The sequence below is a fragment of the Hermetia illucens genome, chromosome 6, assembly GCF_905115235.1.
Source record: "Hermetia illucens chromosome 6, iHerIll2.2.curated.20191125, whole genome shotgun sequence".
Taxonomy (NCBI): domain Eukaryota; kingdom Metazoa; phylum Arthropoda; class Insecta; order Diptera; family Stratiomyidae; genus Hermetia; species Hermetia illucens.
The window spans coordinates 74,764,712-74,778,740 of record NC_051854.1 but is presented as its reverse complement, the minus strand read 5'-3'; the positions used below and the strand labels follow the sequence as shown (position 1 = coordinate 74,778,740).

General features: G+C 41.8%; 1 protein-coding gene and 1 long non-coding RNA gene across 2 annotated transcripts; one reads left to right on the top strand and one right to left on the bottom strand.

Annotated features, from left to right (window-relative positions):
• Positions 1 to 445: 445 nt before the first annotated feature.
• On the bottom strand, positions 446 to 6,692 carry LOC119660487 (probable fatty acid-binding protein). The gene is made up of 3 exons (XM_038069076.1): positions 6,536 to 6,692; positions 708 to 982; positions 446 to 628 (listed from the first exon to the last, which is right to left on the bottom strand). Exons 1-3 carry the CDS (start codon positions 6,606 to 6,608, stop codon positions 578 to 580), a joined length of 399 nt encoding a protein of 132 aa, XP_037925004.1. The 5' UTR covers positions 6,609 to 6,692; the 3' UTR covers positions 446 to 577.
• A 370-nt stretch (positions 6,693 to 7,062) lies between these two features.
• On the top strand, positions 7,063 to 7,936 carry LOC119660488. Its single transcript, XR_005250435.1, has 3 exons — positions 7,063 to 7,293; positions 7,396 to 7,732; positions 7,788 to 7,936. It is a non-coding gene; the product is annotated as an uncharacterized LOC119660488 (long non-coding RNA).
• Positions 7,937 to 14,029: the final 6,093 nt, after the last annotated feature.

Below are 14,029 nucleotides of genomic sequence, written 5' to 3'. Positions count from 1 at the left end.
GGTGAAGATGCAGATCGACTATATTGTTATGGGGCATTAGTTGGTCAGTATCCTTGACAGACATTGATTACCCCTCTCCTCATCAAACTACCGACGAAGTAAAAAAGCAAATTAACAAGCGTACCGACTCAACCCTAGTAAAATGTCGTCATTTTCGAGAGAGAGACTCAGGGTTCTTACTCAATTATCGAGGACGTATCGAAGCAAACCACGAATATCATTCACAAAGCGCCCCAATCAAGTTTCAAGTCCAAAAAGCAGCTAATCAACTGAAATACTTGACTCTGGAACAACGATGCACAAATCCCTCTATAACAAGTCCTTTGCTGATAAAATGCTAATTAACTATCAAAAAATTGTTACTTATCAAACAGTCCAATAGAAAGGGCTTTACTTTAAGCTGGATAATAGTGACTCCGAGAGAAATCTGAATTAAATCGTTTAGTAAACAATAACAGGACATTTTATATCAAAAATTTATCACACAATTTTAATTCTCTTTATCAGACCTTACTCGTTCTTATGTAAGGTTTGATCATTTTCACTTAAATGTTATTCAGTCGTCCAACATAACGCTTTAAATTACTTTATAATGTCGCACGGAAGTAACCCCTCCGACGGTCAAGGTCTGCAATAAAAAAAAAAATTATAAATAATATCTCAACTAATATCATCATCAAAAAACACAATTAAAAATTTCAACTTACTATAACCAATTCAGTGTCGGAAAATTCGCGAATAATTGTTCCGGGTTTTGAGCCTTTTTCTTCCTGGACCAGCTTGTTGGGGGTTTCGAAATAGCAAACGCTCTGGACTTTGCGTCCATCCATGGTTTCCTCCTCAAACTCTACTCCAGGCTTGAATTTTAATACGGTGGTGTTTACTGCGGAAGTTGTGGTCAACTCGTATTCGTCGCCATCTTTAACCAGGTAAACAGTTGGGGTCATATTGTTACCGAATTTGCGCATAACCATACCAACTCCTAGAAAAAAGGATTCGATTTAGTTCTCAATCTAGACATAGTAGCAATATAAATTCGGTGCACAGCAATTCGTATGGTGTTCCTCCGATACCATTTCTTATATTTACAGCTGAAATCATTGATATCCTACGTACGTACATATATTCGGACAAATATTAAAAAATTATAAATGGCCCCACCCATAATTCAAAATTTTGAGTTATCGAAAAGCCAAAATTATATAAGAAATTTTGAATATTTGGTTGTGATGTGATATCTTCTTCTTCTTCTTCAGCTTTTTCCCCGTTCACAAGCGGGGTCGGCTCGTCGAGATCGGTTTCGCCATTTGGCTCCATCTAGGGTATCAACCTACTGTTGTTTCGGTCGGCCTTTTGATCCTTTACCATCGACTTCGATGTTCTGACCAATCTTGGCAAGCGAATTACGTGACCACACCATCGAAGACGCCTCTCTCGCAGTTTTTTCCACAATCGGTTCAACCCTATATCGATGGCAGATATCCTCATTTCGGATATGATTAAAACATGTCACGTCACCATTACCGCAAGACGTCGTTCATTGTCTTTTATAGTCTGCTAGCACTCAGAATCGTAGAGAGCGACAGGACGGGCGAAATTCGGGTAAATTTCAGATTTGAGACGTTCGTTAATACGTCGGTCACAAAGAACACCAGTTGTGGCACGCCACTTCATGCAAGTTGCGTTAATGCGTAAAACAATTTCATTATGTAGTTCTCCATTGGCTGATAGCAGAGATATTTAAATCGCTCAGTTCTGGGCAGGTCACTACCGCTAGGAGAACTGAGCGATTTGAATATGTTCAGTGAATGTTATCAGCCAATGGAGAACCACATTATGCTCCTCACATAGGGAAACACATAACCTTTTATACCTGAAGCGTCAAACTTCCGGGTTGCCGACTTGTTTTTCTTTAAGATTATCACAGCGCCCTCTAGCGCGGCAGTAGAAAAACACCTTTTTTTGATATGGTGTATAAGTTGCTCCGTACTTCAATAATGAACTATGGTATCGGGCTGGAAATAAAATGGTGAATGGCGAATTTGTATTTGTATCTTTATTCGGTTTTTCTCAAAATCTCAGAAAAAGCGAAAAAACGGCCTTCACCCGGAATGGCCCCCTTAAGCAACGTAGTTCCAGGGCGATCTAGTAGCAGCCACACTGAGCTAAAGGGTTCCATTACGAAGCATAACCGGCAATGAAGTTGTCGCCCCTTCTTAATGAGTGCCATTTCTGCTTTTCCATATAATAGCCCAGAGAGAACACGCGGAACAGACAGAGGGACCGGAGGTTGAACGCTTCAATTATAACAGGTTTTGTGTATTTCTTCTATATATTTGATTGGACATTTGTTCTATTTGAACCTAGCTCGGAACGTATATGCATATTCTCCTTAGTGTGAACTCACATTCAATGGCTTAGATTGCCGTAAGTTCCCACAAAAGTTACAACTTTGACTAACTGTGTTAGTATTAATGCGAATTCCGCATCCGCATACATTGCATGGGCAGGGTTTCTATGAAGAACTGATCGGGCAGGTAAGCAGGTGTCAGTGGCCGCGCTGAGGAGCCCAATTAACGCTTTGATGCGTCGTTATGATCTCGCCATAGATCTTCCGGGCCAGTTGCTAGCATCCACGAAGCGGCTCTCCTATCTGCAGCTAGAATTCTCCTGGGGTCCTCAAAAAATGGCATACCTAGCGTCCGAAGCCTGGCTCCAGCTAGAGCTGGGCAGTCGCAAAAGAACTGCCTGAGGGTTTTGCCCTCTTCTCCACAGTTTCCACAATGCGAGTTGTAGGGTATACCGAGTCTGGCGATATGATTCCCGATAGGCTAGTGCCCTGTGCAAGCAAGAACTTTAACAATCAGGTTTTGTTACAGACGGGTCAAATCGCTTTTGACGTGGCGCAGATGGCGAACCTTCGCCATCTGAGGTCCGCGGCAACTAAGTAGTGCAAGTAGATTCTCCTGCTATCAGCCAGAAAGATGCCGCCGTTGAGTATAAGGCCTTAATGGCCGCTTGTCTATTGGTCAGGAAGGCTATGCTTCACTTGGAGCTCCGATCCTAGACATCGATAGACTTCCAATATCGCCAATACTCCCACTTGGAATATATTTGGAGGTCTGGTTGGAAAGTCATCATCATCATCGTGGCATTACAGCCCGACGTTATGGCCGCCTGGATCATTAACCTCCAATTATCTTGGTTATGTGGCCGTGCTCTTCAATATTGGAAGCCCCGAAGCTCACTGTGCTCTCGGTATTCGTCGTAGTTTCGCTCCATCGACACGTTGTCGTCGCGATCGTCGCTCATTCGTTGGACATGCTCTGCCCACTGAAGCGTTGTAGTTTAACGAATTTCGAGACTTCTAGCTCATCGTACAGTTTATACAACTCATGGCTGTACAGAATGCGCCTCCTTTTGAATGTGTTTAGCAAATTTTCAAAGGCTTGGGTTAAGTACCAGGTTTCGCACCCATAACATAGTACTGGTCGTATGATGGCTTTGTATACGCGGAGTTTCGTGTCTGTGCGCACATGCTTCGATTTCATTATAGGAAGGACCGAGAAGAAAGTTTTATTCGTTAGCTGTATCCGTTGCTTGACCTCGTCAATCTCATTGGCGCCCTATGACAGGCTGCTACCCAGATATACAAAGCTGGCTACGAATTCGATGTTGAGGTCCCCTACGTTGATGCTCGAATTAGCTGACTACCAACTTCTTGATTGTATTATTATTGATGCGTGGTCCAACTTCTTTTGCAGCAGTATTAAGAGTATGCGGAAGTTCCTCGGCATCCATCAGTTTTCAAGACAGGATGTTGATGTCATCTGCGTATGCCAACTATTATGTCGACCTAATGAGCAGAGTCCCACTGGTGTTGGTTCCCATTGCTCGGATAGCGTATTCGAGTGCTAGGTTGAAGAGCGTCGATGCCAGTCCGTTGTCCTGCTTCAAACCTTTACGTGTTTCAAAAAGAATCAGTCAGGATCATTATCACCGGGGGCCACCCCTGGATATGGTTTTGGTTCTTTGAACTCTATTAAGCTTCGTTCTATTGTGCTCTTTGCTCAGTACCTGCCAACATACAATAGAACCGTACGTTGGGATGTGACATACAATGGTTTTGTATATCCAGATAACCATCCTCGGCCGGAGACCCCATTTCCTTGCAGGCGTAGAAGGCTATGCAGGCCTTTTTAACCCTAAGTTCAATCTCCAATTTAGCTTTGGATCCAGGATTATAATACATCGAAATATTTTACATTGGACCAATCTTTTTTCCTTTAACTGCGCGAGGTGGAATTCATGTAGCCTTTCTTGGTGGTGAATAGCATCAGCTGATCGTTTTTTTTTAAATGTATTTCGATACGCCTGGACTCTTTCTGCCGATATAGATGGCTGAAACTAATATCCATGAGTTTTATAAGCGGTTCCAGTGTACTGTTGATAAATTTCTGTTGTTGTTGGGCTGTGTTCACGGATTACGTGCGGGCACTGCATCCGAATGCAGGTGTTCCATTATTAAGGGATAGTGTCATATGGAGAATACGTCAGTGGTTGAACTTCTGCATTCACTGCCGACGGTAATATCGTCAATCTGGTTAAATGTTTACACTGGGTAAACAAAATGTTCCACCAATAAAAACTCTGCAATGATGAAAAGATGAAAGACAGGCCAACACAAACTTTCCCACTATAAATGCAACCAATAACACTAACGTATTGTTTCCACATTATTTTTCTGACCCAATGTTAAGGGGATGCGCTATCATGCGTCCTCTTTAACCTGGCCCTCGAGAAAGTGATCCGTGATGCTGAGGTAAATGCAAGAGGTACGATCCTCTTTAAGTCCACCCAACTATTGGCCTATACTGACGATATCGATATCATGGGAAGAACGCCCCGAGATGTACAAACTGCTTTCATCCCGATCGAGCAAGCGGCGTGAGATTTTGGGCTGCACATCAATGAAGGCAAGACCAAGTATATGGTGGCAACGTCAGCACCGAAAACCAACCAACCAACAACATCAAACTGCACTGATCAAAGGGGAAAAATAAAAATAGGAGACTACAACTTTGAGATCGTTGATAATTGTTCCTATCTAGGGTCGAAAATCACAACCGATAACAGCTACGATGATGAAATCCGCGCACGGCTGTTGTCAGCCAACAGAGTCTATTTCAGCTTACAAAAACTGTTCCGCTCGAAACGTCTCACCATAGGGTCAAAGCTCTTACTGTACAAGACAATTGTTTTGCCAGTCCTCATGTATTCCTCGGAGACTTGGGTTCTTAGCAAGAAGAAATACGAACTCTTGTCCGCGTTCGGGAGAAGAATCCTCCGAAGAATTTTTGGCCCCCTACATGAGGATGGACGATTCCGTAGCCTACATAACGACGAAATCTATGAGCGATACCATGACCGTGAAGTTGTGGATAAAATCCCGCTCAATAAGTTACAGTGGGCGGGTCACTTAATCTGTATGGGTGAGGATGATCCCACCCGGAAAGTCTATAAGGGCAATATCTATGGTAGAAAAAGAAGACGAGGCAGACCTTGCCTAAGATGGAGCAATGGCGTAGGCCAGGACGCCAGATAGCTTTTAGGGATATCGAATTGGTGGACCTCGGCGCAAAACCGGGATGTCTGGAGTTCCTTATTAAGGCAGGCCTGGGCCGGATACCGGTTGTTGCCGTTGATGATGATGATGAATGTTAATCCTAGTGGCTCAGTGGATAGAGTGGCAAAAAGATTTGCTACTGTGATTAGATGTCGGACATCAGTGGACTCAGCTGTAAATGAGTGCCTGAGTCAAATCGAGGTAATAACCTCGGGCGAGCGCAATGCAGACCACATTGTCTCCTACTCCATTACAGTCTTGACCGTTAGGGTCTTAAATGAAGTGTGTTAGAGCACAGGGTCCTGATCCAATTAGATTGTCGCGTCAACGATTATTATTAATGTTGATTCTCGAATTTCGAACTTCTACTGGACTATATCAAGTTGATAAAGTTGCCTCTGTTCTGAAGGGTATCGTAAGTCGTCGTCCTTGTGAAGAACAGGTGCCTCGAGGAGTCTATCACTTGGATATGGGCTGAGGACTCCCTCAAGCAAAGACAAAATTAGGATATTGACAAATTGCAATGTTCCTTAAGGTGCGCTTCAATCTCAGAACTAGAATCATGTCTGAAAACGATTTCCAGGATATAAAAGGGCGCCTTATGGACATTGTCAGTATTAATTACAGATTCAGGTTGTCTTTGCAGAGTTTGTATCATCACATATATCACATATACGTTTATATCATTATATTATAAATCACCATAGCGCAGCCTTATTGACCGATTGGTATGCTCTAACATATCTAGTCGGCATCGTTTGAGTTACATTTCATATCCACTCACGTGATTGGCTCAACTTTTATATACAATTTTTCCCCTTTCGATCACTTTGAAAGCACCTTAATGACTCTAGCCACTGAAGAATCTATATCTTATTGCACAATTTTTAAAATCACATAATAACTTACCGAGCGCTTTCATGTATTCATCGAAGTTATCAGACTTATCCAATTTGTATTTCTTTCCTTCCCAGCAGGCCATTTTGAAGTCTTTTGTCGGTCCTTAGTCCCTACACAACCTTACCTTGAACGTACTGTGGAAGAAGATCGAAACACATTGTAATTTATACTCAATCTCAATGAGTTTTGCACTTTGTTCTATCGGTATTCAAGGGGTCGATTACAACCTGGGAGTACATACTGATAATTTGCCATAAAAACCTAATCTTTAAATTTGTTACTGCTATTTTGATAATAACTCAGAAAGTCAACTGCCCAACACTAAAATGTGGACTTTCAAATTTTTATTTGCTTGATTTTTGGAATGAGACTCCCAAGACTTAGTGAATAATACTTTGATTAACTAAGATTCGAATAGAAATATCTTTAGTCAAAACTTAGAAGTGCTTAAAACTCAGATATTGATTTATAGGGAAAAGTCTGATAGCAACCATATCTGCTATAAGATGGTCAGTGAAACTGTTTTATACATTATGACTTTCAGGAAGCTGAACTTTCCATGATTACCATGAGAACGATAAAGTATTCCATATAGTGCAAAAATATAGCTCTTTAATAAGCTTAGCATAACTAAATAAAGTGATAGACTAAAATCAATAACTGCGAGATAGTTTTTGTGGAGCTTAACTTGGATTAAACCATCTGGGAGAAGTTAATCCTCGCAAAAAGTTAATATCGAAAATTGTCGTAGTATTTATGCCATTACCGTAAGTTGTTGAATAGTATTTATACCTATTACCAGACTTTTATTTACCTATTCAGGAAGCTAAATTTATCGCGCCAGTTATCAAAAGATTATCTCCCTTAAGGTATTCAAAGATGATCAGATCAACTTTTAAGACCAACAAGTAACGCAAACTAGATGATGGTATCCCAAAAGGAATTGAGCTCGCTGAGTTTCGAAGATTAATTCGGCAGATAGAAGAGGACACCAATAAAAAAAACTTGCCTATATATTTACTATCATCATCATCAGTAGCGCAACAACCAATGTCTGGTCTCCATCCATCCATATGAAGCGCGTCTTTTTTCTATCTTAATGCCCTTATAGACTTTCTGAGCTTTATCATCCTCACTCGCACGGATTATTTTACCCGCCCACCGCAGCCTATTGAGCCAAATTTTATCCACAACCAGACGATCTTGGTATACCTCTCAAATTTCGTCGCTATTTATTATATAAAATTTCAACTTATTGCAGTGACATAAATGTGTAGAAATTTATGAAGATGGCATTAATCCTAAAAGTTACAGCCTTATGAACACTGCACTTGAACCATGGAATTGAGCGAGGGATCGTTTTGAAACGATCATTAAGCCCAAACAAGTCGGGAAACCGGACGCTGAACACTCCAGGTATGAAAGGTTTTGTGTTTTCTCATGTGACAAACTTTGAGTGCATGACAATTTCGCGTGTACATACTTAATTAAAAATTCAATTACGAGCTATTTCTAAAGAACCACTTTTCTTGCGGCATCTGACATGGACGGACGCACTTTGAGTTTGTATTGACAGTGTTGCATTGGTTGAGATTAAATCTCTTTTTGCTTAACCGTGTTTTTAAGTATTTTTTGAGAATTGTGAGGTCCTAAGTCTGCATCAACTTGATGCCGGACCGGACCAAGTGGGGAGCAACTTACTCCCTCTTTTTTTGGTCCACGGACCCCTCGTCTAGGGCTTAGCACCCAAACTTTTTAAAAAAATGTCAGACGATGACGGCTTTACGGTTTCTTACCAGCGTAGAGCCGCTTCGGTCACGCTGCTCTCATCAAGCTTCGCTCCTATTTCTTGTGCTGCAGAGTCTCCTTTTGGCTGATCTGTACTCTGTGAATATGGTCCATGCCTCCTCCCGGCCGTTTAGGCGTTGCATCAAGCAGCGGAGTTTGTGACACTCCTCCCGGAGCTCTGCAATTTCCGTCAATACATACACGGCTTGCCACGTCTCCGTGCACTCCTGGGCATGGAAGCTCCGGGGACTCCCAGTGTATCCTGACTGGTATCGGTCATTCACAATTCGCTCTTCACCAAAAAACTTTTTCGAAGCTACTACCTAGGACGCAGGTATTATGCCAGCTGGATTGTGAAAACTACTTGCTTGGGCACCTCAGGGATGCTACCCCTGTATCTTAAGCGACCCCTGAAACAAACGCTTATCCGAGCAGAGATCTGAATATTATTTATCTGTAATTCACTTTTCTGAACTCGGGAACTCGTAGTGGCTTGAACACCGTTCAAGTTGAAAAGGTGGGAAGTTTGAAAAATTGGCGAAAACTGAAACTGATTATCAATTAGAAGGCAAAAGGAGGAAGTCAGGCATCACAGATGAAAAAAGCCATCTGATGCTAGTCAATCACATTGTTCGACCTCCATTTAAGACTAGCAATACCTCAGAATGTTGAAGAATGCCATAAATAGCTTTCTGTGTATATGTAAATTTCATTATCACGATATATTCACCATAATTCATTTCAATTCAAAGCTTCTCTCTGAAAGCCTTTTCCAACCATAATAGGTGAATTTGAAATCCTCTTTCTGGTATAATATTCATATTTACTCACATCAATTATCTTATCTTAGCAGGATCACTATCCGGTTAAAAGTACAAGAAATTAGGCTGGTATACTTATCTATTTGTTGGTCATCGCCTGTAACCTTCACTCGTTACTGGTGGACTCCTGATATGCTCTCGTGGGAATAGCTATTGACTGATTTACAGCCACTGATAAATGTAGTATCGATATCAACAAATTTATAATCAATTAGGTACATAGCGGTGTATACCGGACTTTGGATTGATATAGGTTTTTTAGAAAACCACCACCATTTTATCACTTCTCTCGATTATTTTGGATCACTTCGAATATGGCGTGACCTTACCAGCGTTGGCAAACGTCTATGTATATAAAAAAATTAACAGTGTTAAAGTTGATCAAAAGTAACCTAAAAGCTTATCTGAAACCAGAGAGAGCTACCTAATTAATATAGCTGTCTATTAATAGATTATTTAAAATGAATTTGTCCAAACCGTTATCTCTTGTTACCATAGTTTTTACAAATTATTGATGAGAGCAAAAAAAAACCTGCACTCAATATATACGTCGTGTTCAGCCAGAAAGGAGAATAAAGTAACTACTATGAGAGGAGTTGCAAATCTAACTACCGTCGGTCTGTTGGTGATGTCACCTAATTCATCCAAAAGGGCTCGACACAAGGAAGTTTCAGTCGCAAAGAAGACAAGACGACTACCTTTCTGAACCTTCTTTTCTGTCACTAGCAGGAAAAGCAGAAGAAAGGGAAGCTGGTCTGGGCAACTGGTATAGTACCGGTAAGTAGAAACGGTTCCATGAAGCATGGACACTAAGTTTGGCAATATTCAGAGAAATCGGACGCAAGGAAGTGAACCTTTCGGTGGAAGATGTAGCCCCGGAGAATTCCACACTGGACATAGCAGACTCCTTACTGTGCAGTGGTTTTCGCATTAGACAACACTTAGGTCTATAAACATAAACAACAAAAAAAAGCCTAGCAAAGCCTGTTGCTTTTTACTAGCAGCAAGGCTGGCAAACTTGCAGGACAGCCCTTATATATTTCTGGTACAAGAGCCATGGGTTCAGTTTAATAAAATCTGTGGTATTGGATCAATAAAGAGGGCTAGGATCTTTTTTGATGAGAGATCCTTGAGACCGATAACATTACCTGCACTTTAAAGTTGTTAGAGTTGATTAGAGAGTGGCTAGGGCAACAAGGCACTTAGGATGACATTTATCCAGCAATGCTGAAGAAGAGTATAGAACACTTAGAATGACTGGTAAGAAACATTTTTTCTAGCATGACTTTCTTTAGGTTACGTGCCTACTTCTTGGCAGAAGGTTAAGGTAGTCTTCATACCGAAACCCGGGAAAGATGACTATTCAAATTCAAAAAACTTCAGACAGATCAACTTGATATCATTCTTGCTGAAATGTCTGGAGAGATTGGTTGAGCCTTAGTTTCGCAAAAAGGCGTTAATACCAGCATGTTTAATAGCGTGAAAAGTCCTGTCAATCGGCTCTTCGCTCTTTGGTTTCAAAGCTGTGCTATCGCCACTTCTGTAGAGTATGCTGATCGACTCAATACTATGCGAACTGCAAAATTTGTCAATACACGCTCAAGCTTATGCTGATGACGCGGCTGTACTTGCTGTAGATCGGGATCTCGGAACTGGAAATATACAACGTATCCAAATAAAATCACGTTGGTATTATTTAAATAGGGGAAAACTGAAAGAACTTTGCCTCTAGATAAAAAGCTTCTTTGGAACAAATATGCAGAGGTAAAGTTGAAATGAGCTCTCCCAGGTTTCGGGCTGTGCAGACGTACCTTTGCCTCAACATGGGGACCCATATGGTAATGCTAATATACGTTGCTATCATGGCACAACAACCAGCCAGCGCTAAATGTTTTACTCAATTTGCGGCCCTTGATTCTTGGGTCTTCATACATCAGTTTAGTAGAAGATATGAAGTTATCCTGACACGTAGAGAGGAGTGGGAAATCCCAGGGGAATGCATGGCGGAATACACGGACGTCTTCTACAACGATATCTCAATAACGGAAAAAGGATCTGGAGCCGGAGTCTACCTCTCGAATAAGTGGGTTTCTCCTTGGGACAATATGTAACAGTTTTTCAAGCTGAAGTATATGCGATCCTAAGGGCGGCAACTTGGGTGACTGACGAGCGGTTGAAGGGCAGGCGCATTGCAATCTGAAGCGATAACCAGGTAGCACTAAGGACGTTGAGAAGTCCTTTGATCACTTCAAAAATCGTTCAGGAATGCAGAAGCCATTTGAACTGTATTTCTAGATTCAATACGATAGAACTACTCTCTCGAATGCCATAGCAAAAGAGGGTTCAATCTCCGCCATGCCAGGACCGGAATCAGCAATTAGAGTGTCTGTGGTCCTGGCAAAATCAAATTTGCATACCGCAAAGTCTATCCTGTCGAAAAGAAGACTTACAAAAGAGTTGTGGGGATTCTGAATGGCCATAATTCACTAGCTGGCCATATGTTCAGCGCAAGAATTCTTCAAGATGTTACGTGTCCGTCCTGTTCATTTTCTATGTGAGTGCCTCGCATAGGGACGCATTAGACATCAGATTTTTAGTGCTGATGTGTTACAGTTATAACAGGTAACAGCACATCTGCTAACTAAAGTCCTGTGATACATAAATTAACCCATTATATTCAGTTAGACGAGGGACTTGAGTACAAATACACTCCTCCCCCACCAGAAATACACTCGCACGTCCCAAATGATATGCTGAACGTTCGCATCACAACTTATTAAGAGTTCAAGGCCACTTGATTCTGCATACCCTACCCTATCCCTTAGTTCTTGCATCGCCGGACAACGCAGAGAATCGTAGAATCAGTAAGCAGAGGCAACTATGGCATTTCTCCTCTTGCTATTAACCTGTTATTGTAGGTTGGCCGCAACTAAGTGCTGAGAACAGAATTGCCTCAGCATGGTTGCCTTTAATAGCTTTGACATCAGGACCCACGATCTTTGTCTTGAAAAGCTCTCATCTTAGAAGATCCTTGTCCCGTTTACTGATCCAATATTGTGCTTTTGTACCAGAAATATAGAAGGACAGTCCTGCAAATTTGCCAATCTTGCTACTAGTAGATAGTAAAAGAGTTCAGAGCTTTCTTGCGTCCGATACTTCTAGATATCGCCACACTTGGTGGCACAGCAACGCCTACGTCCCGATTACCAAGAAATTTTGCTTTCTTTCGTAGTGCCCTCCGTTCTCATCGGCTGGGAGTCTTCCCAGTTTCAGAATGTCTGGGCTGCATGGATCTGTTTCCACAAACCGGTATTAGACCCGTCACGTACACATAACTCGCTTCCCTTTCTTCCGCTTTTCCTAGTAGAGGCGGAAGACAAAGTTCTGGCAGGTAAGCCTGTAGTCCCCTCTTCTTTTGCGTCCCCTTTCTATTGAGTGTTCCTCTCCTGTTTTCGGGAAGAATTAGCTAACTGTGTCACAGACAGGCCGGGCGCAGTCAGGTTTCCAATTCTTCTCATTAAGGTTGCTAGCCTTTCTGGCCGACTCCGTGGTAGACGCTAGGTGCAGGCTTTCCAATAAAGTAAAGAGCATGCCTTCCACAGATTTCTTTGATTTCTTTGTGGATGAACATGAATCTAGTGAGACCAAAATTCGTGTCTCGGACGCGATCAGATTTATCAAAGTCGCGGATGGATTCGAAGTCGGTGACTCCTTACCACTAGGAGAGTTACACTCCATTGTTTTAAGCCTCATGTGTTTTGGACACCCTTAGTGTAGTAGTAAACTACTACAGGTTCCCCCATCACGATAAGGTGATGTTCCAGGGGAAGTCGTCTTTCCTTAGTTGCCACCCCATCTGGTCGTATTTTTCAAGATTTCAAGATGTTTGGCGCTTATCGCAATCATCCCACTGAGAATCGCGCCTACATCCTTTTGAGGCTCGCTACGGGAACTGTACTGATTGTTTACATTAATTCATAGCAGCAGTTTCTTTAGTTCCGATTTCTGAAGTAACAATTTCTAGATAGTGGCTGTTCCCACATCGTAGGAAGTCAATGCATGTCGATAGGTAGTCGCGCTGACAAGGGGAATTGGAAGTGGAGGATGAACAAATTCTTCCGTTGAAATCTGCTCGAAATATTCTTGCTATCTATCCGCCACGCCTCGCCATTTATGTGATGCAGTGCATTGGTGTGTGCCAACGAGATTGCGAGCACATGGCTGTGAGTTACTGTGAACACGTAGCAGCATCCGCCATAACAGGCATTGCACAGCTGTTTATGGCCTCCCACATCTGAGTGGGAACCAAAGACAGAGCTTCCTTAAAGATTTATTTCGGATTAATGATAATAGATCTTAATGGAATCATTGAGTGGATGATGCTTCAAAATTCCTCTATGGAAAGCTTGGTGGAAGCAAACTCGCGTAACATTCTCGGTAATAGAGCCAACTTGCTTTCCTATGAAGTGAAAAGCAAATAAGTAGATGCATCCAAAGTCAATCTCTCGGATTCATTCCTTTCCTGCTGGGATAAGATAAAGAAACACACACAAGAAAACCATCTAGGCGACATCGACACACCGATACCACTTACCTACCTCATCCCTACCTGAAAGGTGCATAATGAGATTCCGTGCACATTTGCCGCTGAAGTTGTGCCTCCTATGTATAGTCTTCTTGGTGTCGGCTTTTGGCAAGATGACATGTCTAAAATTAAAAGTCTCTATCGCTGAAAAACATTAGACTACATCAATAAGTCCAACCCTAAAAATAAGTACAGCAGAAATAACACATTACTAAGGGAAAAAGAATAGTTACAAACTAAAATAAAATACTTGCTGACATTTTATGTACAATTTTATTTAGATTGTGTTTTCATCTTTTTCAATCACTT

Excerpts from the sequence above, each read along its gene's own strand:
- LOC119660487 (XM_038069076.1), bottom strand. The coding sequence starts at position 6,608 with ATGGCCTGCTGGGAAGGAAAGAAATACAAATTGGATAAGTCTGATAAC. Across the intron at positions 983-6,535 it reads TGAATACATGAAAGCGCTCG|GAGTTGGTATGGTTATGCGC; the intron begins GTAAGTTATTAT and ends CCTTTTTTCTAG. Across the intron at positions 629-707 it reads CCGACACTGAATTGGTTATA|ACCTTGACCGTCGGAGGGGT; the intron begins GTAAGTTGAAAT and ends TTTTTATTGCAG.